The sequence below is a fragment of the Equus caballus genome, chromosome 15 (genome assembly GCF_041296265.1).
Source record: "Equus caballus isolate H_3958 breed thoroughbred chromosome 15, TB-T2T, whole genome shotgun sequence".
NCBI lineage: Eukaryota > Metazoa > Chordata > Mammalia > Perissodactyla > Equidae > Equus > Equus caballus.
This window is the reverse complement of record NC_091698.1, coordinates 16,598,437-16,625,606: the sequence shown is the minus strand read 5'-3', so window position 1 is coordinate 16,625,606 and position 27,170 is coordinate 16,598,437. Positions and strand designations below refer to the sequence as shown.

The 27,170-nt window shown below is 39.4% G+C and overlaps 1 protein-coding gene across 8 annotated transcripts in view; it reads left to right on the top strand.

Moving 5' to 3' along the window:
* LIMS1 (LIM zinc finger domain containing 1) overlaps positions 1-27,170 on the top strand; it is a 158,556-nt gene that overhangs the window by 50,654 nt on the left and 80,732 nt on the right. Inside the window, exon 1 of one of the 8 annotated variants that reach the window (XM_070235014.1) lies at positions 4,839-5,042. The exons of 6 other annotated variants lie outside the window; for them this stretch is intronic. In XM_070235014.1, the coding sequence (XP_070091115.1) occupies positions 4,966-5,042 (77 nt within the window). In that variant the 5' untranslated portion in view covers positions 4,839-4,965. Of the gene's footprint in view, positions 1-4,838; positions 5,043-27,170 lie in introns of those variants that run through there. One more of the 8 variants, XM_014730864.3, reaches the window with a different exon arrangement.

Sequence of the window (27,170 nt, the reverse complement as noted above, 5' to 3'; positions counted from 1 at the left end):
GCACCCCCTCTTCTGCTCCCATGCTTCACAAAGGCTCGGGTCTAAGTGTATGCTGGGGATTGTACCTTGCTCAAACTCAGAAAGACTCCAGAGCCAGGAGCATTTAGACCAAATGCTGCTCTTTAGGGCTCTCTCTTGGCTGTTATGGTTAGAAGAGGCTTGCTATTTTATGATACTGTTTTCTTTTTTTTTACTTATTTTTCTTTTTTTTTTATTGAGTTATTGACAGGTTACAGTCTTGTGAAATTTCAATTGTACACTAATGTTTGTCAGTCATGTTGTAGGTGCACCACTTCACCCTTTGTGCCCACCCCCCACCCCACCTTTCCCCTGGTATCCACTAAACTGTTCTTAGTCCATAATTTTAAATTCCTCATATGAGTGGAGTCATACACAGATTATCTTTCTCTCGCTGGCTTATTTCACTTAACATAATTCTCTCAAGGTCCATCCATGTTATTGCAAATGGAATGGTTTTGTTGTTTTGCAGCTGAGTAGTATTCCATTGTATATATGTACCACATCTTCTTTTATGATACTGTTTTCTTGACAGTTTTGTCTCAGTTTGAAAATATTTACAAATTGGGGACTTCCTTGATTAAAAAGTTAGAGTTGGAATTTTTTTAGTTACAGTGTTTTAATATTAATAGTATTCAGTGTTGTATATTAAATAGGTCAAGTCAAACACCAACAAGTGGTTCCTTCGGGTACTTAATCAGTGCTCAGAAATCCTCTGGGTGAATAGTTCTCAGTGGGGCTAGAAGTGCTCCCTAAGGAGCACCTGGGAATGTGTGGGGCATTTACTGTTCCCCCGATAGTTTGACGTAAAGGACACTAGGTGTTGAATCGGCCAGGCTAGGGGTGCTGGGTGTCACAGGGTTTGCATCCTCAAGACTTTGGTGTAGGTTAAAAATTTTAAAAATGGAAAAAATCTTTTTATAGTTATCTGAGCATAGCACCTAATTCTATTTTAGGTATAATTGTGGAGTACTTTTACACGGTTTCAATTTACTTAGTGTTTTAATAAACGCTAAGTTTTCCTGGAATGCCGTGTAATTTGTAAATTGAGTAAAGAATAAAGTTTGGGATTTTTCTTTAAGCTTTACTCTCTTTAGTGGTATTAATTGTTTTTATCCTATTTGAAGCTCAAAGCCTGCCTTTCAGACAATGATTAGGATATATTGAAAAGGTTTTCATTTTGTTTTTTGTTTTTAAAAGAGAGATGGTTAAAAACTAAACTAATGCTTTTTCAAGTGAAATGGGGCAGAGACCCTGGGGAAAGCATATGTATAGGAAAAAAGATGATGAACTTGTTGGGTTATAAACGTCTTTTGTAATAAGAACCTAAGAAGAGTATATAAAGATGGAGAAATTCAGTAGCAGTTGATAGATTGGGTAGAACCAAGTTGGGTGAAATTGCCCAGAGTTTTTGAAAGGCCAGAGAGGAAAACATATGCAAGGACATTGAACAAGGTATAAAGTAGATCTGTGACCATTCAGAGAGTATTCTATGGAAAACATTGATCCTGATTTTCTTTGTATCCGTGGGAGGCTTATAAAGGAAAAAGCATAGCAGTGGATGGATGAAAAAGACCCGTTCTTTTACCAGGGCACCCAGTCTGTAGCTGGAGATGATGCAGAGCTGTAGCTCCCTCTGCTGGAGAGAAGCAAACCCACTTGTGCGTGCTGAATAAATGAAAGCGACCCTCTCTGGAGTCTTAGTGAGCCAACCAATATTTATGAGGTACTTACAATGTGCCAGGTAGCACCTTGTCAGGCTCCAGAGTCCAAAACTTAGACGCATTCCCTGCTCCCACCGCGTTTAGCTCTGAGAGGCTTTCTGCTTTTAAGAAAAAGACTTTAATTTAGCTAGTGTGCTTTTGCATTTCAAGTTCCTTTCTTAGATTTATCCTTGAGTGACTTTTAAAAAGTCATATAACCTCTCTCTGAGCATCTTTCTCCTTATCTGTAAGGTGAGAATGACAGTGCCTCTCCTACAGGCTTGCTCTAGTTAAACTTTATTAAATGCCTGGTGTGTATGCTAGGCATGGCACAAGGGCCATAAGATGAGTAGGAGTCTAGTTCCAGCCCTCAAGGAGGTTAGAAACAGAAGCGGTTGCAATGTGAGTGAGGAGGAGTGCCAGATCTAAACAGGAGAGTAGGACTGGAAAAGGGTTAGGACAGGTTTTTTGAAAACCTGATGCTTCATGTCAGTTGCACAAGGATGTTAGAGTCAGTGAGGGGAAGATGGGGAAGATCCTTCAGGCTGAGGTGTCAGTATAAGCAGCAACATCTAGATGAGGGCCTGTGTGGTGTGTGCGTCACTGCTGGGTTGCATATAGTGAGTGGCGGGGAGTGTCCAGAGATGAGGATTTGGGGAAATAGATGGGCCAGGTGATGTAGGGTTTGTATGCTTCCTGTAGGGGCTTGACTTTGTGCTCAGTGAAGTAGAGAGCAAGTTCCTTAGAGAAACACCAGGTTCCCTGGATCACTTGCTGGCTGGGTCTCTTGGATTTGATTGAAGGAGGCCAGGCTGGCGGCAGGGAAGCTACTTAGGAGGCTGCAGCAGCAGACCAAGAGAGGAATCATGAAGGCTAGAACTGTGGCAGGGCTAACAGTGCGAGTGAGCTGGGGCGGACGGACGCATTTGAGAACTACTTAGGAGTTAAAATTAGCAGAAGTGGATGATTTGAAGATAAGGAGTCAAGGATGACTGAGACCTTTCCAGGGTTAGGTAATGTTGCCATACCTGAGAGAGGACATATTAAGAGGAAGAACCAGATATAGGCATAGCGGGGAGAGGGACACTGGCTTATTTAGTCATCTTGAGTTTGAATTGCCTATTGAGATGTCTTCATAGAAACAGCCAGCAGACAGTTTGCTGTATGACTGGGAAGTTAAGGAGAAAGATCTGGCTGGTGTTACTAATATGGAGGAAGTAGTGGAGCCGTTAGAGGTGATGAAGTGATCAGGGAGAATGTACACAATAAGATGTGCAGGGCCAGTGTCAGAACTAGGGGAGTTGCCATACCTAAAGGCAGGCAGATGAAGAGGGTCCTGCAGAGGAAACAATGATGGGATGATCAGAGAGATACAAGTCTGATGGTCTGGAAACGAAGGGAATTGAACTGAAAATTTCAGGAGAGCGTTGTTGATGAATGTCAAATGTAAGATAAGGATTGAAAAATATCTTCTAGATTTGTTTTTTAACAGGTGATTGTGACCTTAATAGGAGATGTTTCCAGATTGCACTGAATTGAAGAGTAAATGGGAAGTGAGGCTGCGCTTGAAGAGAGGAGAAGGGTGAGATAGGAGCTGGAGGAACTCAAGATAGAGTTCCCCCAGTCACCCTGCCATGTGTGCCCCCTTGTCTGTCACAGCACCCTGTTTGTTCCTTCACAGTGCATGGCAATCAGTAAAGATTTGGGACACACAAAAATATCAAATGGTCCCCTCTTTTGGATTTTAACTGCAGTGACGTAAGTTACTTTCTTAGAGAGAATTTCTTGTCCTGGGACTCCGGCTCAGGAGCCTTCCGTTCTGTTTCCTTCTCCCAAGAGAGATCGCAGCTGCTTCCCAGGGTTTGTGTCTGTGGTGTAGGACTGTCCCTGGTGGGAAGGGGTAGGAGGGCCTGCTTCTCACTCACAAACAGCCTTGGCACTTCCAGCTTCCTTCTGCATTCCATTCCCATATCCTTGAAGAAAGTAAATCAAAGCCAGAAAAATATTCTTGCTGGAATTTTTCTGCATTGAGTGTTGTGTGGGAAACCTAAAGCCAGCTCTGATGATTAGGTTTTAGAGTGCAACGTGAGAGCGAAGCCTATGAGTGTGCCCCCCAGGGAGTGCTGGGCAGAGCACGGGGCTTTACAACTCACTCTGCCTTTAGCTTGTCTTAGATGAGTTCTTCCACCTCTCCAGGCGCTAAACTCCTTCCCTGTAAAGTAGGCGGCCATCCTAGGTGCCTGTCAGTGCCACTCATCTGCCATCGCTGTCTCTAAATGCTGCCAGCACCCAATCTGTAGTGTTGGTGTAATGAGCAAAGGTGGTGCATTGTTTTCTCGTTTTTAAAGATTAACCTCAGATCCTTTAACCTAGAAATGCTGTTATCATCCTAAAAGTGACTGCTCTATAATAAAGAAATTAGTTAAGGAAGTTTCTTGTAGTATCCTCAGTGAATCAGGGCACGGAAGTCTTCATTCATGGAAGCCTGCATTAATTGCTTTTGAGGGCTTCCTCCATGTCAACCGAAGATCCATTTATTATTCTTGGGTGGAAACTTGGCCCCTTGGAGTCCTGGGAGGTGACTCAGTCGGTGTGTGAGGCCTCAGAAGCGCTGGCCTTGCTCCTCCCTGCACTATGTGTGTTGAGGACATCTGGGACAGAAGGAGCCGTTCGCACTGGTCAGCCAGACAGAGTTTGGCTTGCCTGTTTGTGAGCTGGGCCGTGCCACAGGGAAGATAAAATAAAGACAAGCTGCTCAACTCCTAAGTGGTGAAGCATTCAGAGGAACCTGAAAAGAAGCTCTATGAATTCAAACTTGTAGATAATGTCGAGGTCCCAAAAGGTGCAAGCTGTCATTTTATGGAAGTTCACTTCTTTCTCTTTTGATCAGTTATTCATTTTTGTAAATATTTTTCTGGATATTACAAATACTTTAAATAAGTTTGTGGGTGAATTTCTTAACTTAGTAAAATATACAACCCCGCTCAACAGGATGTGAGTTACGACATTTAGGGGGGTTGTCTTATTGCTTCAGAACTGTGGGGTTACGGTGTAACACTCCATGTCACATGATTTGACTGAATGCAGAAAAGGAAACCTTCGACTTGCTTTCATTGGCTCAAATATAGCTCAAGGCAGCAGATATGAAGTTAAGAGGAGGAAGTCCTCTATGGTATAGGAAGCAGGAGCTTTTAAAGATAATTCACTGTGATGTGAAACTGGCTTCCCAAGCCCTGATAAATGAATGAAAATAAGAAGAGAAGTACTAGAAAGAGATTCTTATTCTAGAGCGAAGAGAAAAGGGGCGTGGAGGCACAGCAGGTAAGGTGCTGGAATATCGCCTTGCGCCTGCAGGGGTGGGGCTGTGTGTGCAAAGCGATGGGACAGACGAGTGAAAGTTTGCGAGAAGTAGTAATGGGATGGCCTGGACCAGCCAAACCCAGGGTGTTTGTTGTATTTCTAGACTCGTGTTCCTTATGGCCTACCTTTCTCAGTTATTTAAAAGATATTTGTCTAACCTTGCAGGTACAGTAACAGAAAAGGTTTGGAGTGGGTTTTAGTGGCCTTTAGCCGTGCTAATTAAAGTTTTCTCCTGCCTGCTGCGCGGGTCACCGTTGAGCTTGTTACTTCCTGTGGGTGTGTGTTTTATTACTGAGTATATGTAAAAACAACTTTATGTTTTATTGGTTTCAAAGCAAGAGTGGGTGAGGAAGGGAGGCTGTACCCTTATGTTTGCAAAGAAAGTATTAACAACCTTCATAATGCTTAGTGCCATATAGTTTACAGTCCTGCAGAGACTTATACTGTAAGAGTCCTTAGTAATGCTTTTTTGGCATTTTATTACATTAAGTATTTTTTAACCCAAATTCTATCCAGGGTCTTAAGAAAAACAAACAAGCCTGTGCTGTTTAAAACTATGGTTAGTGAACTTTCATCTTGCCATGGTGGGAAAAAGGCAACTATAAGTAGTTGAGGAGTTAGTCTCACTCACTAACCTGTGTAACTCCATTTGAAACATGGCAGGCCATTTTTAAAGGAACCATAATGCACCAAGTCTACATTTGTAAAACATTTAAGAGGTGATTACTCACCCCAAAAGGGTCTTCTGCCTTCCACCTGATTTGCCTTACACAGTGAATTTCCTTGGAGATTTAAATGTATTTATGAAAACATTTATTTTATAGTTCATGATAACCTTGAGAGAAATATGCCTGTGATATAGATGGGGTGATGCATAAGGGAGTTTCTTATTTTATGTATGTTATTTTATATATATGTGTGTTATATATATACATACACGCACATAATCATGGAATATGGAATAGTTATAGTGATCAGGAGAACAGAATTATTTTTTTCAGGAGCAAGAAAGAAAGTTCCAAAGAGGATGGTCACTTTAATTTGGTCTTTCAATTAATAAAAAGGGTACACACTTTGGTTTGCAAACAGGCAATGTTCATGGCTCATAGAATAAAAAATGAATAAAATACTCTGGATAAACATACACACTTGGTGCTATTTAAAAATTGCATACAAATAACCGAACATAATCAGATCATCATGAATGCTTTCAAGTTTTGGGGGACAACCAAAAGGAGGCGTGACCTATAATTCTTAGGGATGGCACCATTTAGCTGGTGATTTTTGAGTTGGGCTTTGAAGAGTGAGTAAATTTCAACATTTAAAAAATGATGGGTCCTAGGCAGAGTTGGCAACAGGTTGAGCAAAAGTTTGCAGGTCAACTTTACTTCTCTGTTCAGAATCTTCCCCTGCCTTTCCATCTCACCTGGACTGGAACCTGGAGTTCTTATTCTGGCTTGCAAGGGCATACTTGATCTGTGCCCTGCCCTCAGGCCCCTCCTGCCTTTCAAATGCCCTGTCTTTTCTACTCTTTCCCGCTAGGCTGTGAAGCAGAGGTGATGTCTCCCTTGTTAACTCCTGTATTCCCAGAACCTAGAGCACGAAGTGCTCAATAAATGAGTGTTGAATGAATGAAAGAAATTCTAAAGGCATCTAATGTGTGAGGATGTAAGGTGTGTTTGAGGGGTGAGAGTGACAGGGAGTGCACATGGAGTACTGGTCTTGAATGCAATATGAAATTTTGGGGTGATTTTGCAGTGAAATGATATGGTAACATTGCCGTGTAAAGGATGGACGGGGAGGACCGGAGAGTGGATATTGCAACACCATATGAAAGGTTGTGTTAATGATTCCTTCATTTGGTTGATATTTGACTTGTTTTCTCCATGAGAAGCACTGTGCTAGGTTCTGGCAATACAAAGATGACTAAGAAATGGTTCCAGTTGATGGGACCAGATGTGTGAGTGTCCTGCAGCAGAAGTTTCAACAGTCTCGTGACGGGGCCTTGAATCCGTCATAAGGATGGGAAGGAGTCTTAAGTTTCATTGACAATTTCTTGATGTCAGCAGCTCCAAAAGTTCCCAGAGAAAAGGTAAAGCTTTTAGGAAACTTTAAAAAAATATTTTTAGTTTTATTTTTTTAGTGCAGAGGCCTTACAGTGATTTTGAATTAGGTCTTGTCCAAAAGTTCTTAGCAATACATTGATTGATCCATTCATTCTCAGAACAAAGCTATAATATAGGAGCAATGCTCCCATAAATGCCTCTGTCCGGTGTCTACACTAGGACAGATTTTAGCTCCGAGTTGGGTGTTGCTTCTGGGGCATAGTTTATCAGTCTACAGAATGGAGATGTTGATGTCCTATAGAGTGATTGATTAAATTAAATGAGGTGACGTCTAGGAAAGTATTTTATATACCAAACATTGCTACAAATATATAATGGTCCTCTTGGGGGTTGGGGGATGGGCACTTTAGCACCTCAGATGAGAGTTTGGGATAGGATATATAGCACATGAGAAATTGAAAAAGTAAACTTTACCAAGTATTCTCAGCAGGGGGAGAGAAGAGGCAGATATTCTTTTAGCAGTATATTTATAGGGCTTAAAAACTGTGCTAAAAGGAAGTTTCTTTGCTGCTGCCAAGCAGCTTGTTTGCAGCCTGGGAAAGTGTTTAGACACCTAGTTCTCTGGGTCAGCTTGTGCAAGTGTGTCAGACCTGTAAGGAGAATCCTTCTCCCTTGTTTGTTTATTCGTTGAGCCTGTTTCCTCTTGAACACTTGGGTATAGTTGAAAGAGCTGGGTTTTAGAGCCACCAGACTTGGGTTCACATTTTACTTCTGCCACTTCTATGATTCTGAACACATTATTTACTACCTGAGTTGCAGATTCCTCCTGTGTAAATGGCCGTAATACCTAATCTGTGACTAATGAGGATTAATTTAATGGATGTAAAAGGATCCTAGTTTCATATTTGGTGAGATTTAAGAGGTCAACAAATGTTCCCTCCTTTCCTCTTTTTTTATTGTGGCAAAATACATATGACATAAAATTCGTCATTTCATTTTTAAGTATAAACTTCAGTGGCATTAATTACATTCCTAATGTTGTACAAACATCACCACTATCTATTTCCAAAACTTTCCATCACTCCAAACAGATACCCCATACCCATTAACTCCCCATTCCCTCCTCCCAGCCCCTGATAACCTCTAATCCACTCTCTGTCTCTATGAATTTGCCTCTTCTATATATTTTATATAAGTAGAATCATACAACATATGACCTTCTGTGTCTGGCTTCTTTTACTCAGCATAAATGTTTTTGAGGTTCATCTACATTGTAGCATGTATCAGAATGCTTTCTATGGACGAATGTTATTCCATTGTATAGGTGTACCACATTTTGTTTATCCATTCAGCTCTCAGTGGACACTTAGATTGTTTCCACCTTTTGGCTGCTATGAATAATGCTGCTAGGAACATGAGTGTACAAGTATCTGTTTGAGTCCCTGTTTTCAATTATTTGGGGTATAAACCCTGCAGTGAAATTGCTGAGTCATGTGGTAATTCTGTTTAATTTTTTTTTTTTTTTTTGAGGAAGATTAGCCCTGAGTTAACTACTGCCAGTCCTCCACTTTTTGCTGAGGAAGGCTGGCCCTGAGCTAACATCGTGCCCATCTTCCTCTACTTTATATGTGGGACGCCTACCACAGCATGGCATGCCAAGTGGTGCCATATCCGCACCCGGGATCCGAATTGGCGAACCCCGAGCCGCTGAGAAGCAGAACGTGTGAACTTAACTGCTGCGCCACTGGGCCGGCCCCTCTGTTTAATTTTTTGAGGGACCACCAACTCTTTTCCTTCCTTTATTTTTTGTTTTACTCTGCACCATTCATGTGTGTCTCCTTTGAGATCCAGAACTTCTAGAATTCAGGGTTCTGAGCTAAAAAGAAGCCAAGTTCTGCTTTGTATCTGATCATCTCATGGTTTTTCTCTTCTGCTTCGCATCTCCACAGATGCTGACCTCTTTAAAGTGTCCCACGCCTGACTATACTGCAAAGACCCTCTTCTCTTTCCTTTGCGTTTTTCCTTCTTCAGTCTTCTCAACCCTTCTCTTACCTTTTCTTTCCCTCGTTGTTTCTTTCCCTTTCCTTTTCCTCCTCTGCTTCTGTCACCAGCCCCTATCTTCTCTAAAGCGATAGCAAGGAGGAAATCTGGCAGGAGTTGATCCTTCTTTTCCATCCAGTCCCGACCTAGAGTTGCTGTCTTCCTTGTGGAGAGAGTCCTAGAGGTGAGTGATATCCAGAGGTTCGATCACACCAACACACAATAAACTTATTTAAGCCAGACTTTCGGAAGGGTTAGTCCTTGTAATAAATAACAGCAAGTATTTGGGGAAGGTTGACTGGAAGATAAGAAAATAGCACCATCCAAGGGAGGAATTCAATCTTCAGGGCTGCCAGCCTAGCATACTGCTAGGAAATCATAAACATTAATTTTCCATGGACAAACCAGCCAGAAATAAACCCCAGACTACCAAATCAGATGTAGTTTCCTAGTCAAAGAAGTTGCTTTTCGTTCCCTGTAAACCTGATTGACCTGGTCAGTAGCTGAAAGTCAACATTCAGTTTTATTTTACTTATTTCTGAGACTATTATAAATGTCATTCATTGTGTATCTGTTGAGACACTACTGGGAAATAAAGGATGTATCCATGTGTCTTAAGAAAACAGAGTGTGCACACACAAAATAGGTAAAATTGTAACAGAGCTGTATTTAAATTTAGGCAGTAGCAATGAGCTATTGATAACGGTCCTAAGGAGAAAATGAGCAGTAGCCACAATATTGAAGTTAATTTTAATGATTTTTTAAATACATGCGCTAGCAGAAGGGAGGTGGGAAGAATATGAGACAAACAGAATAGACAGTGCAGCTGTGGGAAGGGGATAGATTTTGCCCAGAAGGCTCCCTGTATACCCTCGCCCTGTAAGGGTGAGCTCTAAGGAAGTAATTAGATTGGAGAAGAGGGAAAAAAGAGAATCGGAATCCAGGCTTTCCATGACTAACCCCAAGATGACTAAATCAGCTACTGAACGTGTCCACAGGATTTCCAGGACCTTAAAAGAAAGGGACGTTAACATTTACTGAGGACATACTTTGTGTCGCAAAATGTTAAAATGCTTTCCTTCTGTTTTTTGGTCCTTGACAGCAGGTATGGAGTTTTATTATGCCCATGTTATGGATGAAAATCTAATCTGCAAGTGAAGAAATTTGCCCTGGCTAAGAAGAGAGAGAGAGCACCAGAATTCTAGTCCAGGCTGCCACTCCCCTTGCTCTGTGGTTAGAAATGAAAGGATTCAAGGATTCCTTTTTTCTTAAATTTGGACAGGGCATGCCTGAATTTTCAGTGCCTTCTCCTCAAAATGCTTTCTGGGCTACTTTCTTTATTCAGTAAACAAGGTTTATTATATTATCTAGAATGGTGCTATCTAATAAACATGTAATGTGAGCCACATCACAAGTATAGTTTAAAATTTTCTTGTAGCTGCATGGAAAAAGAAACAGGTTAAATAAATTTTAATAATATATTTTATTTAACTCAATATGCCAAACTATTATCACATCCAAACTGTATACATATCATGTAATCATATTAAAGAATTATTGAGATAGTTTACTTTTGTTGAACTAAATCTTTGAAATCCCTTGTGTGTTTTATACTTAAAGTGTATCTCAGTTTGGTCTAGCCACATTTCAAGTTGCTGCATGTGCCTAGTAGTTACCAAATTTGCCTGCATAGATCTAAGAAAAAGGTAGTGAGACTCGTCCTAAAAATTCAAAGGTAGAGGCTCTGCTTTGAAGCCATTGGGGAAAATTATGGTGGTTCAGGAGATCCGCTTCACCTAAGAAGGAAAACTCTGTGGAAGAAAGGGACCACACGTAAAAGGCAGAACTGCTCTTTAACAGAAATTAAAGATGTTACCATATCTTGTAGGACGTTATTGACTGAGGGGCCATTTATGGAGAGCAGGAAGGTCATACCAGCCTTTATCACCACCACCAGTAGAGACCACAGGAAAACTGTGTGGTGTTGACTGCTGTGTGCTGAACCATATTTGGGCGTGGGGATGACATGTCCTGGCAAATCTACTAACCATTAAGAACAGAAACCACAGCCTTTAATGTATATATGCATGTCATTGCCAAAGAATTCTTTTCTCTCCAGTGCGTAATGCCTTTTTCAGTTGGAGAGCTGTAATGTCTGCTTGAGGAAATAACCATGAGCAAACTGCCTTATATGGGAATTTCCACAGACCTCAGCTCTACCCCGAACAAGATAAATGATACTTTCAGACTTCTATTCCAGCAAGACAGAAATTGTTTTAAAATGTTCTTGGAATTTCCCCTTCATTCTCTTTCTTCCTTTGATTCTGCCTACTTTGTCGTCTTTGTCCCACTTAACTCCTGTCTTTCAATCTTTTCCCATTATCCTTACTTTTTTTTTTTTGTAAAGCTGTGTGCTGGCAGTAAGTGTACCTGGATCCTGCTCTTGGCTCTTTTACCTACAGGACTTCAATTTTATTTTTTTGTCTGAAAAATGAAAAGAATTAGAATTAGAGTCTTGTATAATCCTTCAGGATCCTCATTTTGCAGCTTCTAGCCTCATTTTTTTAAATCATGGTGAAATACATATAAGATAAAATTTACAAATCTTGAACATTTTTAAGTGTATAGTTCAGTGACATTAAGTACATTCATATTGTTGTGCTTTCATTTCCAGAACTCTTTTCATCTTGCAAAACTGAAACTCTGTCCATTAAGCTATAACCCCCTATTCTCCCTTTTCCCCCGGCCTCTGGTAGCCATCATTCTACTTTCTCTCTATAGATTTGACTACTCTAGGTACCTCATGTAAGTGGCATCATATAGTATTTGTCTTTTTGGGTCTAGCTTATGGCACTTAGTATAATTTCCTTAAGGTTCATCCATGTTGTAGCATGTGTCAGAATTTCCTTCCTTTTTAAGGTTGAGTAATACTCCATTGTACGTATGTATCACATTTTGTTTATCTATTCATCCATCAGTGGACACTTGAGTTGCTTCCACCTCTTGGCCATCATGAATAATGCTACTATGAACTTGAGTGTACAAGTATCTGTTAGCATCTCTGTATTCAATTCTTTTATGTATATACCCAGAATTAAATTGTTGAGTCATACGGTAAATCTATTTCTTATTTATTTTTATTTATTTATTCATTTTTTTGATGAGGAAGATTAGCCCTCAACTAACATCTGCTTCCAATCCTCCTTGTTTTGCTGAGGAAGATTGATCCTGAGCTAACATCTGTGCCCATCTTCCTCTATTTTATATGTGGGACACGTGCCACACCATGGCTTGATGAGTGATGCATAGATCCGTGCCCGGGATCTGAACTGGCGAACCCTGGATGCCGAAGTGGAGCATGGGAACTTAACCACTATGCCACTGGGCCAGCCCTTATTTTTTATTTTTTTGAGCACTGACGTACTGTTTTACATAGCCACTGCACCATTTTATATTCCCACCAAGAGTGCAAAAGGATTCCAGTTTGTCCACATCCCCAACATTTGTTCTTTTCTTTTTCTTTGGTGATTAGCCATCCTAATGGGTATGAGATGGTATCTCGTTGTGGTTTTGATTTGCATTTCTGTAATGATTGGTGATGTTGCGCATCTTTTCACGTACTTATTGGCCACTTGTATATCTTCTGTGGAGAATAGTCTACTCAAGTCCTTTGCCCATTTTTTAATCTGGTTGGTTTTTTGTTGTTATTGAGTTGTGAGAGGTTTTTTATAGATTCTGGATATTAACTCCTTATTAGATAAATGATTTGCAAATATTTTCTTCCATGGGTTGTTTTTTAATTCTATTGATTGAGTCCTTTGATGCACAGTTTTTATTGTTGATGTCATGCCATTTATCTATTTTTACTTTTGTTGCCTGTGCTTTTGGTGTATATATATCCAAGATTTCATGTCCAAGAAGTCATTGCCAAATTTAATGTCATGAAGCCTTTCCCCTGTGTTTTCTTCTAAGAGTTTTATTTGTTCCATTTGGAGTTTATTTTCTGTATATGATATGAGATGAGGGTCTAACTCCATTCTTTTGCTTGTGGATATATATTTTTTCCATCACCTTTTGTTGAAAAGACTTTCCTTTCCCCGTTGAATGGTCTTGGCACCCTTGTCAAAAATCATTTGACCATATTTGTGAGGGTTTATTTCTAGGCTCTCAGTTTTCTTCCATTGGTCTGTGTGTCTGTTTTTATGCCAGCACCACACTGTTTTGATTACTGGAACTTTGTAGTTTTAAAATCAGGAAGTGTGAGACCTCTGACTTTGTCTTTTTAAAGATTGTTTTGGCTTTTTGAAGTCCCTTGAAATTCCATACGAATTTTAGGATGGATTTTTCTGTTTCTGCAAAAAACATCATTGAGATTTTGAAAGGGGTTAGCCTCATTTTTGAAGTCTGTAAAGCAAAGGTCATATTTTTGCCCAGTCGTTTAATTAAAGGGAGAAGAAGTTTCCACCTATAGCAAAGTGTCAAGTAAGAGCTGGAGGTTTGGGGACAACCTTTGGTGTACCTGGGTGAGGGGAGGCCCATGCTAGAATAGTTCCCTCAGGGCAAAGATTAGGAACAGGGCGTGATCTCCTGGCATCTGCTTGCAGGAGTGCCTTACAATATGCTTAAGGAATTGTGTCGGGGATCTTGGCTGTCTGCTGCAGACACACTAAGAGCTGATACTCTTTTGACCTCCCTGTGACCTGGTAGTAGTATACTGAGGCCACGCCATTCAGTGACCAACATTGGTATAGTACTTGATTTTCCTTCCCAGTTCTTGTAATTGAATAAGCAGCAAATTCACTAATACAGACCAGATCAGTACTTTCTGACAGGTTGCTAGTGTGTGTGCTTGTGTGTGTGTGTGTCTGCATGTGAGAGAAGCAGGGAGAAACACTCTATCTCTCCACCCCCACAGCTGGAAGAATTTCTGTATGCGCCTTTTCTTTTTCTCCCTCTTTTCTTTTTCCATAATGCAAACAGAAGTGCTATTCTTTTAAAGTCTTCTCCCATGTGTTCTACAGATCAAGTCCTAAACTGTTTCTTAGATATCCTTATTTATCACAATAATAACTACCGATTATGAGTTCCTATTTTCTGGTAGGCTGTGCAGTGTATGTTTGTGAACTTCCCCTTGAATCTACAGGGTATGCTGTATTACAAATTAGGACCTGGTGTTTAGGCAGCTGTCTCAAGGCCCTCCAACTAGTAAATTTTCCAGTGTATCAGTTCACAATAAACTAAAACAAATATCTACTTTCCCCAAATTTATTAGTTTACAAATGCATTTTTTTTTCCACCAAGTGGGTCTTAGACGTGATTTGAGAGGCACAGAAAGCTCTTTCTGCTCAAAAAATATCTCCTGCTGTAGTTGAAATTTCCATATTGCCAGTGAAAATATTAAAGGTAACTGTCAAGTGAAGATATTTTGGGGGGAGTTATACTTTAACCATTAATAGTTTAGTTTAAATTAGTTTGTCAGATTTTTTTTTTACCACAGCTTTAATAGAATTGAGGAAATTTATAACTTCTTAGTAAGCAAAGAAGAAGGAAAAATTGATTAGTATTGTATTTAGAGGGAGAGATTGAAGGTGGGCAGCTGGATGGTTAGCATTGCAGGTCTCAGGTCAAAGATAAAATACCTCATTTGGAGTTTTGCTTAGGATGAAGTCCCGATTGTTGGATACTAGCAACATGGGGGGTGGGAGTCCTTTGGGGAGAAGGGAGGGTACTTCTGTTCCCTGGGCACAGCAGTCCTTTTCCTCCTCAGATGTTTAGCAACCACAGTCTTCCTCCCTGTGCTGGTCGTCTTGTGGGGAGTGAGGCTCAGCCAAGCAGGCGTATGCAAGTCAGATGATCCGTTTATTTATTCTGTCATTTGTGCCAATGTAGGCAGAGTGGAAGCTGACAGTCTGTTTTTCCTATCATTGTAAACCTAGCCCCAGTCCTTTTAGAAAGCTATGATTGTGTAGGTCTTTTGGATATTCACTTCAAGAAATGTGATGTCCAATATTTTGTTTGAGTTAGCATTTTATAAAGAAAAATCTGTTTTCTCAATCTAGCCCACAGCCTGTGAGTTAAGAATAGTTTTGACATTTTTAAATGGTGGAAAAAACGAAAGGAAGATGTGAAAATTATATGAAATTCAAATATCAGTGTCCATAAATAAACTTTTCTTGGAACACAACCACACTCATTTATTACTGTTGTCATTGCCTGTGAGCCCCGAGAGCACGCAGGCTGGTCGCAGCAGAGACCATGGGCCTGCAGAGTATGCAGCACTTGCTCTGGCCCACTGCAGCAATGGCTTGCTGGTTTGGTAGATCAGCTGTAGAAGAGTTGTAGCAGTTTTTAAAGACATTGTTTAACACCGTCAACTTTTAGACTGTTTTGCATTCAGATCCTTTAGCCTCTCAAATTAAATCCAGTTCTGTAGAAATGACTAGATATTAACATTTTAGTTACATCGAAACAAGTCTTATCCTGATCACCATCCTCAAGAGCGGATTTTTTGTAACTATCATTAACTAGCTTCCTTCCCTTCTGTCCTGGAAGAAAACTAGAGAATCGCCAGACCCTCCCCACTGGCTTCTGCTCTGTAGGGCTGGACAAAGGCGCAGGGGAGCAAGCTAGGAGTCGAGTCTGTTGCACTTGTGGGGCTGACCTGAGTTGTGTAGAGCACTTGGCAGTCTGAAGTTGAATCTCTACCAAGTAAGAACAATTGACCTGTGGAAGTAGATTTGATTTCTTTTTTGAGCGGGGGATTTTAATTTATATCATTCTTTTTTTGTTGGAATCTCATTGTTTGGTGGTTCTCCATCTTATGAATCTCAACAGGATACTGAATCTTGCTCCCACCTGAGCAGCAACAGCCTCTCATGAGCTGAGGCACAGGCATGTGGTGTGGGCTCCAGCTGTCAGTGCACCTGCACTCGACTTTGACTTGAGAGCCAGAGATGCAAAGGATTAGGAACTGCCTGCAGTAATGTCTAGAGAGCATGGCTGTAGCCGCTTTCATGGGCAGCAGTGCCTCCAGAGTGAGCAGCAAGGCCCGCTGTCCAGGGATGGTGGTATCAAAAGTCCTGTGGTGCTGTGTGCGCCCAGAGAAGCAGGTCTCGTGACAGACTCCCCTCAGTGGACAGGATGTCATTACAAACTCCGTTCTTTGTGGATCCTGGAGATTCTCTGAGCAACACGATATCCTTTATTGAGTCTCCCTTCTGCTTAAAATTAACCTAAGGTGGTTTCTATTGTTTGCATCCTAGAAACCTGTGTGTGTCGAGCTGAAAGAAGTGCCCATTCAAAATATCAATTTTTTTGTAAATTTTTAAAAATTTCTTTTTTGGGAAACTTTTATTTATTCCTTTCAATATCTTATATTGTTCACATTTTCCTCTTTATTCATTCCACGCATATCTACTGTGGTACCTGCTATATGCCAAGCACATGGTTAAACATAAGCAGAAGAATGTATCAATGTTTGGATTCCAGTGATGCCCTTAGTTAGAGAATGTAATAAAGTATAATCTTAATCTTTTTAACCAGGTTCTTTATACCTATGTATTGTTGACCATACTTGGGTACTCCAGTGAGGAACCCAAGAAAAATTTAGGAAGAAAGGAAATCAAACTTTAAAATCAATATGAGATTAGAGATCTGTAGTCACCTAAAGGGGATGAAGTGACCTTGAATGTATATATAAAGAAAAATGTGAACCTGGAACAAGCAAACCAAAGGAGAGTCACAGAGGTGAGGCTTGGCAGCCAAGGCACCAAGCGAGGCAGCCATGGCCCCCCAGGCCTGAGGACCGTGTCTGCACTGCCAGCCCATGCCCCTTGTGGAGGGCAGTACATCTGGCCATCCTAGTCTGATGTCACCGAATATTCAGATGGCATAACTCCCGTTTTTCTGATTTTTGCACACCAAACGGCCTTCTGACGTTTCCTTTGGTCTAAAGCTAGAGAGAGAACATGCTGCTTAAGAAAGCTAAATATTTTCGTTTGCCTGGCAGTTAGAAGTTGGATTTCTGGTTTTACACATCAGCTTTAAAACTTGGTTAATGAGAACTCCTGAGATGGAGCCACTTTTGATATACTGACAAAACTGGATTGCTGAGCTTAAGAAACTGAAGGTCAAACTTTAAGTTTTTAAAATTTCACTGTGGGGGCTGGCCCCGTGGCCGAGTGGTTAAGTTCGCGCACTCCGCTGCAGGCGGCCCAGTGTTTCGTTGGTTCGAATCCTGGGTGCGGACATGGCGCTGCTCGTCAAACCACGCTGAGGCAGCGTCCCACGTGCCACAACTAGAAGGACACACAACGAAGAATATACAACTATGTACTGGGGGGCTTTGGGGAGAAAAGGAAAAAAATAAAATCTTTAAAAAAAAAAAATTTTCACTGTGGTAAGACCTTTTTATAGGAAGCCAGCTACCTGTTCCAGCATCCAGCAAATTCTGTATCACTGTGAACCAAGGACTTTTTTTGGGTAAACTTCAGTGTATGTGCATGCGTGTAAATATGTGTTTGTGTATATATTAGTAAGAAAAAGTATCATAATTTTGTGAGATACTTTTAAAAAAATCTATAAATACTCTGGTGTTTCTGTGAAATTTCTGAACTTCAGTCGTTCAGCAAACATTTCTTTGTATACCTACTGTTTTGCAGGCTCTGAGTATCTCTTATTTTCAGTGAGGGAGACAGACCAACATGTGACCATTACAGTATGGCAAGTGCAACAGAGTAGATTTGCCAGAAGGTTCAGGAGGAGACCAGAGGAGAGGTCAGCTTCCACCATCTCCTTGGGGAGCTCTGAAAGGCTCCACAAAATGGAAACGGTGTGGGAATATGGACTTGGCTAAGAGCTGGATATGAGGAGGGAGTTGGAAGTTCATCACAGGTAAAGGAGCAGCAGAATCATGGAGACGCACGAGTGTGCTGAGCTGGGCAACCATGGCTGGGGAAAGGACTCACTGCAGGAAGGGGAAAAGTGACTGGGAGTGAGGCCCGGCAGGTACGTAGGTTGTGGAGGGTTGTGTTTCATGTCATGCCAAGGTCTTTGAACTTTATCCCATATAAAAGGGACATCTTGTTGAAGTCTTTTAAACTGAGACATAATATGATCAGATTTGCATTTAAAAAAAAAAAACTTGGACAGCAGTGAGGAAAAGGAGAAATACTGATGATGATGGTGATATTTGTTTTTTATTGAACTTCCTGTGTGCCACTTTACCTCCATCAATTCGTGTAATTTTTGTAGCAACTCTGGAGGGTAGGGGTTTAACCATCCCCTTTTTAGAAATAAAAGAAACAGCTACTAAGTACCAAAGCTGGCATCTGAGTTCAAGCCTGATTGACTCTAAGTCCTGCCTCTTAACCCCTGTAAGCTGAGGCCTCTTATGGAAGGGAGAATGTGAGGGTCAAGGACATCAGCTGGGTATGCAGTATGTGGGGTAGCGAGGGCTTTAAAGCATGTATATGTAAATCAAGAAAGGAATGGAAGAGACATTTCATACATTAAATCGACAATCGCTGACTGGGTTGGTGAGAAAGAAGATGACTTCTAGATGTGAGCTTGGGCAGCCAGGGGATGAGAGATGCCTTTGATCAACATAAAGGACATAGTGGGAACTGCTGTACAATTTTCAGCTCCCCCTCCCCGCAAATGTTAAATAGAACATAATTAAGCATGCCAGTTATCTAGTATCTTCACCATACAAGTAATGCATCTATGCAAATAATTTTACACAAGGACTTGTTCCTATACATCTAAGATTCGCTGTGGTATGATTTTTAGGTTTATTTCTCTCTAACCTGGATACTCAGAAAAGAGGTGTTTGTCTTTAGTAAAGTTTGCTATTAAAAGTACTAAATTCTACAAACTAAACAATGCTGTGAGCAGGATTTCTTTTTACTGTATTCTTTCTGCTTGTTTATTTCTGGGTTTTGAAGTCTATACACCAGGTGGTCATTTACCTATTAAGGTAATTGTATCTGAAAGCCAGCCCTTCTCATCTGTTTTTGCTAGTCTTATGATTTATTTAATCTTACTGTCTCTACTGTATCTTACAATGATCCTTTTCCCTTATAGTTTATATCCAATAACTTTCTCATTATCGTCTTCCTTTGAGTGAGTTTCCTAGAATAGTGTTTTTTAATTTTTATTTTTCCAGCTTTATTGAGATATAATTGACATATAACATTGTGTAATTTTAAAGTGTACAGTGTGTTTTGAAACGTATATATTGCTCATATGATAGCATTTTTTAACAATAATTTTTAATTAAGATATGTACATTGTTTTTTGACACCTGTAATAGATTATAGTAGAGTGTAAACATTTATGTGCACTGAGAAACCAAAAAATTCATGTGACTCACTTTATTGTGATATTTGCTTTGCGATGGCGGTCTGGAACCAAACCTGCAATATCTCTGAGGTATGCCTGTGTGTATATATATATGTATATACGTATCACATTTTCTTCATCCATTCATCATCCATCGATGGACATTTAGGTTGTTTCCATGTCTTGGCTATTGTAAATAATGCTGTAATGAACGTAGGGGTACAGATACCTTTTTGAGTTAGTATTTTCATTTCCTTCGAATAAGTACCCAGAAGTGGAATTGCTGGATTGTATGGTAGTTCTACTTTAATTTTTTGAGGAACTTCCATACTCTTTTCGGTAGTGGCTGCACCAATGTACATTCCCAACAACAGTGCACAAGGGTTCCCTTTTCTCCACATCTTGGCCAACACTTGTTATTTGTCTTTTTTATAACAGCCATTCTAATAGGTGTGAGGTGATATCTCACTGTGGTTTTGATTTGCATTTCTCTGTTAACTAGAGATGTTGAGCACTTTTACATGTACTTGTCGGCCATTTATATGTCTTCTTTAGAAAAATGTCTACTTAGGTCCTTTGCCCATTTTTTAATTCGATTGGTTTTTTGCTCTTGAGTTGTATGAGTTCTTACATTTTTTGGATATTAACACTCTATTAGATATACGGTCTAGAAATATTTTCTCCCATTCCATAGTTTGCCTTTTCACTTTGTTGAGGTTTCCTTTGCTGTGCAGAAGCTTTTTAGTTTGATGTAGTCCCACTTGTTTATCTTTACTTTTGTTGCTTGTGCTTTTGGTATCTTATTCAAAAAAATCATTGCTAAGACTGATACCAAGTTGCTTGTCCCCTACTTTTCTTCTAGGAGTTTTACAGTTTCAGGTCTTGCATTCAAGTCATTAATCTATTTTGAGTTAATTTTTGTGAGTGGTGTAAGATGGGATCCAATTTCATTCTTTTGCATCTAGCTTAGTGGTTTAGGTCTTCTGTTGTAGTAAGTATTGTTTAGAAGTGGTAAGATATGTTTTTAAATATTGATTGCATGTCAAGTGGCGACTACTCAGGCTTTCACTATGAGTTACATTCATGTGCTGTTGTACCTGAGATTTAACAATGCCCCTTTTTAAACTTTCGTTTCCTGAAAATTGTGTGCATGTAATATCTTACAGAGCCACATGGGGGCAGACACAGTGCTTTGAAACTTGTGGACTTAAAATCTGCTCTAAGATAAGGTCTGCTTTGTATCTTCATCCTTCTTTTTTAAAAAAAATGTGAAAGTATAGAATTGAATAGAAGGAACCTCCAAATATGCATCACCTTTAAGAAATAAAACATTACAAATATAGTTGAAATCTTCCTCTTCCAATTATTTTCCTTCCTCCTGTTTTTTCTCCATAAGGAAACCACTTTCCTGAATTTGGTATGTATCACTTCTGTGCATGTCTTTCTACTTTTACTACACATTTATGTATTCTTAACAGTAGATGGGGTAGTTTCGTTTTAGATTTTATGTAGTGTATACTATTGGTGTTACTATACAAGTTGTGCTTTTCACCCAACATTAATTTTTTGGTTTATTCTTGTGGATTTATGTAGCTTTACTGAATTATTTTTCTTTTGTAGCTATATAGCATTCCATTGAAGAGATCACAACTTTTTATATCTATTTTCTTGTTGATAGACTTTTAGAGAGACAATATGGTAGAGTGAGTACAGACTAGGGAGCTGAAGACATGGTGTACCCATTCAAATCACAGTCCTGTCACCAACTGTAGACCTTGGTTTCTACTTCTGCAAAATAGGGATGCCACTTATTTCACAGGGTGTTCTGAGGATTAAATGAAATAATATGTAAAGCATTAACACCATAGTTACTGTTGTTATTACTACGACTACAGCAAAATGACATTAATGTAGAATCAGCATTATTTTGTGCCTTTTATTAAATTCCATTGGAACCAGAAGTCATCCTGAACAAAGTGGGGGCAATAGTGAAAACAAGGGCTTGTTTTCAAGACAGTTGAGGTGGCTTCTTTCACATGACTTCTGTTTTCTCCACAATAGGAGAGGATAGGAAAGGAGGGTGGGGTAGGTGATTTGAGAGTTCTGAGAGTTTGAAGTGGTCTTCACTGGGGCGTGATCTGGCTAGGTCCTTGCAAAAGAATTTCCTGTTTAGGTGCATGTGCTTTTCTGGTTGTTTTGTTTTTTTCTCTGCACTTTTTTATGTGACAGATTATGAAGTCTCCACCTCCACTCTGGAGTCTTCTCCCCCCCTCCTCCATGGTGCATCTTGCTTCCTGGACTGTCTCCTATAACTGGCTGTCTCCAGGCTTATAACTCCCTCCACCCTGAATCCAAACCATTTATGGCTCTTTAATCACATGTCACGTGAATTCTTAGCCTGGCATTGACAAGTCTTCAAAATATATCCCTAAACTGCCTTGATGCCTTGTCTCCCACTCTTCCTCTGTTCCCACTATGTTTTCATAAAATGAGGCTACCCATTGGTCTCTGAGTCAGCTTTCCACCTTTCCATGCCTTTGTGCTATTTCTTTTTTCTCCACCTGGAATATTCTCTTCTCTCTTCCCATGTCCTCCTTTTGAAATTTAACATATCCTTTAGTGTACCCTGTGTGATCTTGGGCAAGTTACTTAACATCTCTCAGATGTGACATCCTCAGAGTCCTCATTAGAAGAAGTACTCAGTAAACCTGGGAATCCTGCCCCAGACCTCCTCTTGTCCTGTCATTGCATGCTGTGCTATTTTTGTTGCTGGTATCAGGGTATTGTGTTCTGACTTCAAGGAAGTCACATTTGTTTTCATCCCCATTGGTTGACATTTTTTTTAACTTAAAAAAATTTTATTATGAAGATGATCTAATATAAAAATGGAAGAAATGAATCTGTAGCTCATTACTCAGACTTTGTTATATTGCCACATTTGCTTCATATATCCTTTTATCTTTTTTAAATTGAGATATAATTGACATATAACATACTAGTTTCAAGTGTACAACATAATGATTCAATATTTGTATATATTGCAAAATGATCGCCACAATAAGTCTAGTTAACAGCTGTCACCATAGTTACAAATTTTTTTCTCTTGTGATAAGAATAGTTAAGATTTGCTCTCTTAACAATCTTCAGATATGCAAGTAGTAGTATTAACTATAGTCACCATGCTGTACATTACATTCTCATGACTTATTTATTTTATAACTGGAAGTTTGTACCTTCTGACCACCTTCACCCATTTCACCCAGATCCTGCCTCTGACAACCACCAATCTGTTCTCTGTATCTATATGTTCAGTTGTGTTTTTTTTAGAGATTCCACATATAAGTGATATCGTACAATATTTGTCTTTCTCTGTTTGACTTATCTCACTTAGCATTAACACCCTCAAGGTCCATTCATGTTGTTGCAGATGGCAAGATTTCATTCTTTTTTTATGGCTGAATAGTATTCCTGTGTGTGTGTCTGTGTGTACATATACATATATAGACCACATTTTCTTTATCCATTCATCCATTGATGGACACAGGTTGGTTCCATGTCTTGGCTATATAAATAGTGTTGCAGTGAACATGGGGCTGCAGATATCTTTTTGAGTCAGTGTTTTCATTTCCTTTGGATAAGTACCCAGAAGTGGAATTGCTGCATCATCTGGGAGCTCTATGTTTAATTTTTTGAGGAATCTCCATACAGCTTTCCATAGTGGCTATGCCAAATTACATTTCCACCAGCAGTGCACAAGGATTGCCTTTTCTCCACATCCTTGCCAATACTTATTATCTGTCTTTTTGATAATAGCCATTCTAAGGGGTGTGAGGTAGAACGTCATTGTGATTTTGATGATTAGTGATGTTGAGCACCTTTTCATGTACCTATTGACCATCTGTATGTCTCCTCTGGAAAAATATCTATTCAGTTCCTCTGCCTATTTGTTAATCAGATTGTTTGTTTCTTTGCTGTTGAGTTGTATGAGTTCTTTATGTATTTTGAATATTAACCCCTTATTAGATATATGGTTTGCAAATATTTTCTTCCATTCCCTAGGTTGTCTTTTCATTTTATTGATGGCTTGCTGTGCCATCAATAAATTTATGGATGGCTTTTTTGTTTATGGTAGTCCCGCTTATTTATTTTTATTTTGAAGCCTTTTCTTTCTTTTTTTAAATTGCAGTAACGTTGGATTATAACATTATATAGCTTTCAGATGTACATTGTAATATATTTTGAATTCTGTGTGGATTACATCATGTTCACCACCCAAAAACTAATTATAGTCCATCACCACACATGTGCCTAATCACCCCTTTTGCCTTCCCCCTCCCCCCTTCCCCTATGGTAACCACCAATCCAATCTCTGTTGCTATGTGATTGTTCATCATTATTTTTATCTTCTCCTTATGAGTGAGATCGTAATGGTATTTGACTTTCTCCCTCTGATTTATTTCACTTAGCATAATACCCTCAAGGTCCATCCACGTTGTCACACATGGCCAGATTTCATCATTTCTTATGGCTGAGTAGTATTCCATTGTGTATGTATACCACATCTTCTTTATCCATTCGTCCCTTGATGGGCACCTAGGTTGCTTCCAAGCCTTGGCTATTGTGAATAATGCTGCAATGAACATAGGATACATGTATCTTTATGCATTTGTGTTTTCAAGTTCTTTGGATAAATACCCAGCAGTGGAATAGCTGGATCATATGAGAGATCTATTCTTAATTTCCTGCAGGTACTCCATACTGTTTTCCATAGTGGCTGCAGCAGTTTGCACTCCCACCAGCAGTGTACGAGGGTTCCCTTCTCTCCACATCCTCTCCAACACTTGTTGTTTCCTGTCTTATTAATTATAGCCATTCTGACCGGAGTGAGGTGATACCTCATTGTAGTATTGATTTGCATTTCCCTCATAGCTAATGATGTTGAGCATCTTTCCATATGCCTGTTGGCCATCCATATATCTTCTTTGGAGAAATCTCTGTTCAGATTTTTCTGCCCATTTTTTAATTGGGTTGTTGGTTTTTTTGTTGTTGAGATGTATGAGTTCTTTGTATATTTGGGATACTAACCCCTTATCTGATACATGGTTTGCAAATATCTTCTCCCAGTTGTTAGATTGTCTTTTCATTTTGTTGATGATTTCCTTTGCTGTGCAGAAGCTTTTTAGTTTCATGTTCATTTTTTCTTTTGTTTCCCTTGCCCGGTCAGACATGGTACTTGAAAATATGCTGCTAAGACCGATGTCAAAGCACATACTACCTATGTTTTCTTCTAGAATTTTCATGGTTTTGGGTCTTACATTCAAGTCTTTAATCCATTTTGAGTTGATTTTTGTGCATGGTGTAAGATAATGGTCTACTTTCATTCTTTTACTTGTGGCTGTCCAGTTTTCCCAACACCATTTATTGAAGAGACTCCTTTCTCCATTGTATGCTCTTGTCTCTGTTGTAGAATATTAGCTGTCCATAAATGTGTGGATTTATTTCTGGGCTCTGGATTCTGTTCCATTGATCTGTGTGTCTGTTTTTGTGTCAGTACCATGCTGTTTTGGTTACTGTGTCTTTTAGTATATTTTGAAATCAGGGAGTGTGATACCTCCAGCTTTGTTCTTTTCTCTCAGGAACCTTTGGCTATTCGGGGTCTTTTGTTGTTCCATATAAATTTTAGGATTCTTTGTTCTATTTCTGTGAAAAATGTTGTTGGAACTTTGATAGGGATTGAGTTGAATCCATAGATTGCTTTAGGAAGTATGGACATTTTAATGATGTTAATTCTTCCAATCCAAGAGCACGGAATATCTTTCCATTTCTTTGTGTCTTCTTCAGTTTCTTTCAACAATGTTTTATAGTTTTCGGTGTACAGATCTTTCACCTCTTTGGTTAAGTTTATTCCTAGGTATTTTATGACAAACCCACAGCAAATATCATTCTCACCGGAGAAGAACTGAAAGCTATCCCTCTAAGAACAGGAACCAGACAAGGATGCCACTTTCACCCCTATTATTTAACATAGTATTGAAAGTCCTAGCCAGCGGAATCAGGCAAGAAAAATAAATAAAAGGGATCCAAATTGGAAAAGAAGTGAAAGTGTCACTCTTTGCAGACAACATGATTTTATATATAGAAAACCCTAAAGAATCCATGATAAAACTTTTAGAAATAATAAATGAATACAGTCAAGTGACAGGATACAAAATCAACATACAAAAATCAATTGTGTTTCTATACACTAACAACGAAGTAGCAGAAAAAAAAATTAGGAATACAATCCCATTTACAATTGCAACAAAAAGAATGAAGCCTTTGCTTTTGATGTCAAATCCAAAAGATCATCACCAAGACCAATGTCAGGTTGTTTACAGCCCGTGTTTACTTTGGGGAGTTTTATGGTTTCAGGTCTTATGTTCAAGTCTTTAATCTATTTTTCAGTTAGTTTTTGTGTATGGTGTAAGATAAGGGTTCAGTTTCTTTTTTTGCATGTGGCTGTCTAGTTTCCCCAGCACCATTTATTGAAGAGACTTTCCTTTTCCCATTGTATATTCTTGGCTCCTTTGTCATAAATTAAGTGACCATATATGCATGGGTTTATTTCTTGGCTCTCTATTCTGTTCCATTGACCTGTATGTCTGATTTAAAGCCAATACCATGCTGCTTTAATTGCTGTAGCTTTGTAATATAGTTTGAAATCATGGAGCATGATGCCTCCAGCTTTGTTCTTCTTTCTCAAGATTGCTTTGGCTATTCGAGGTCTTTTTTCTCTCTTAATTTACTTAAGCATTTAAAAGCAAATCCCAGACATTAGGGTATTTCATCTCAAATTATTTCAGACTTGGTCTCTGATAATATGGACATTTTCTTGTATAACCACATGGTATTATCACATCTAACAAAATGAGTGATTATTCTTTGACGTCACCTCCTTCCCAGTCCATAATAAGATTTTCCCATTTGTCCCAAGAACATCCTTCTGCAGTTGATTTGTTTGAACTGGGATCTAAACAAAGTCCATACTTTAATAATACAGTGATTGTTATGTCTCTTAAATCTCTCTTAATTTGGAGGAAAATCCTTTCCCTGTCTTTCTCTCCTGTCATCACTTGTTAGAGATACCAGCTCTGTTATCATGTAGAATTATAGTTTTGAATTTTTAAAATAAACTTTATTTTGGAATAATTTTAGATTTATAGAAAAGTTGCAAAGATAAAGATTTCAGAGAATCCCCGTAATACCCTTCACCCAGTTTCCTCTCTTGTTACACTACCCTCAAAATATCTTTTTTCTATTCTAGCATCCAATCCAGTATACCAGGTTGTGTTTAGCCTTGGTTGAATTTTAAAATAATTTCTGATCATAAGCTCTGTTCTACTGAGAAAAATAACCTTTTTTGAGCTAAGAAGTAGTACAGTTTAATGGTTAAAAGCATGGCCTAAGGCAGTGACGTCAGCAACATGGCAGGGTGGGCTCACCTGGGACTCTCTCCCCTCCAAACTACAACCAAAACAGGAGCAACTGAATTTCAACCAATAATTCTAATAATCAGAGACCCACAGCAGCCAAACGATGGAGGGCAGAGAGGCGGGAGCTGCCGTTGGAGGAGCTGGACCAGGGTAAGAGAGAACTTCACTCC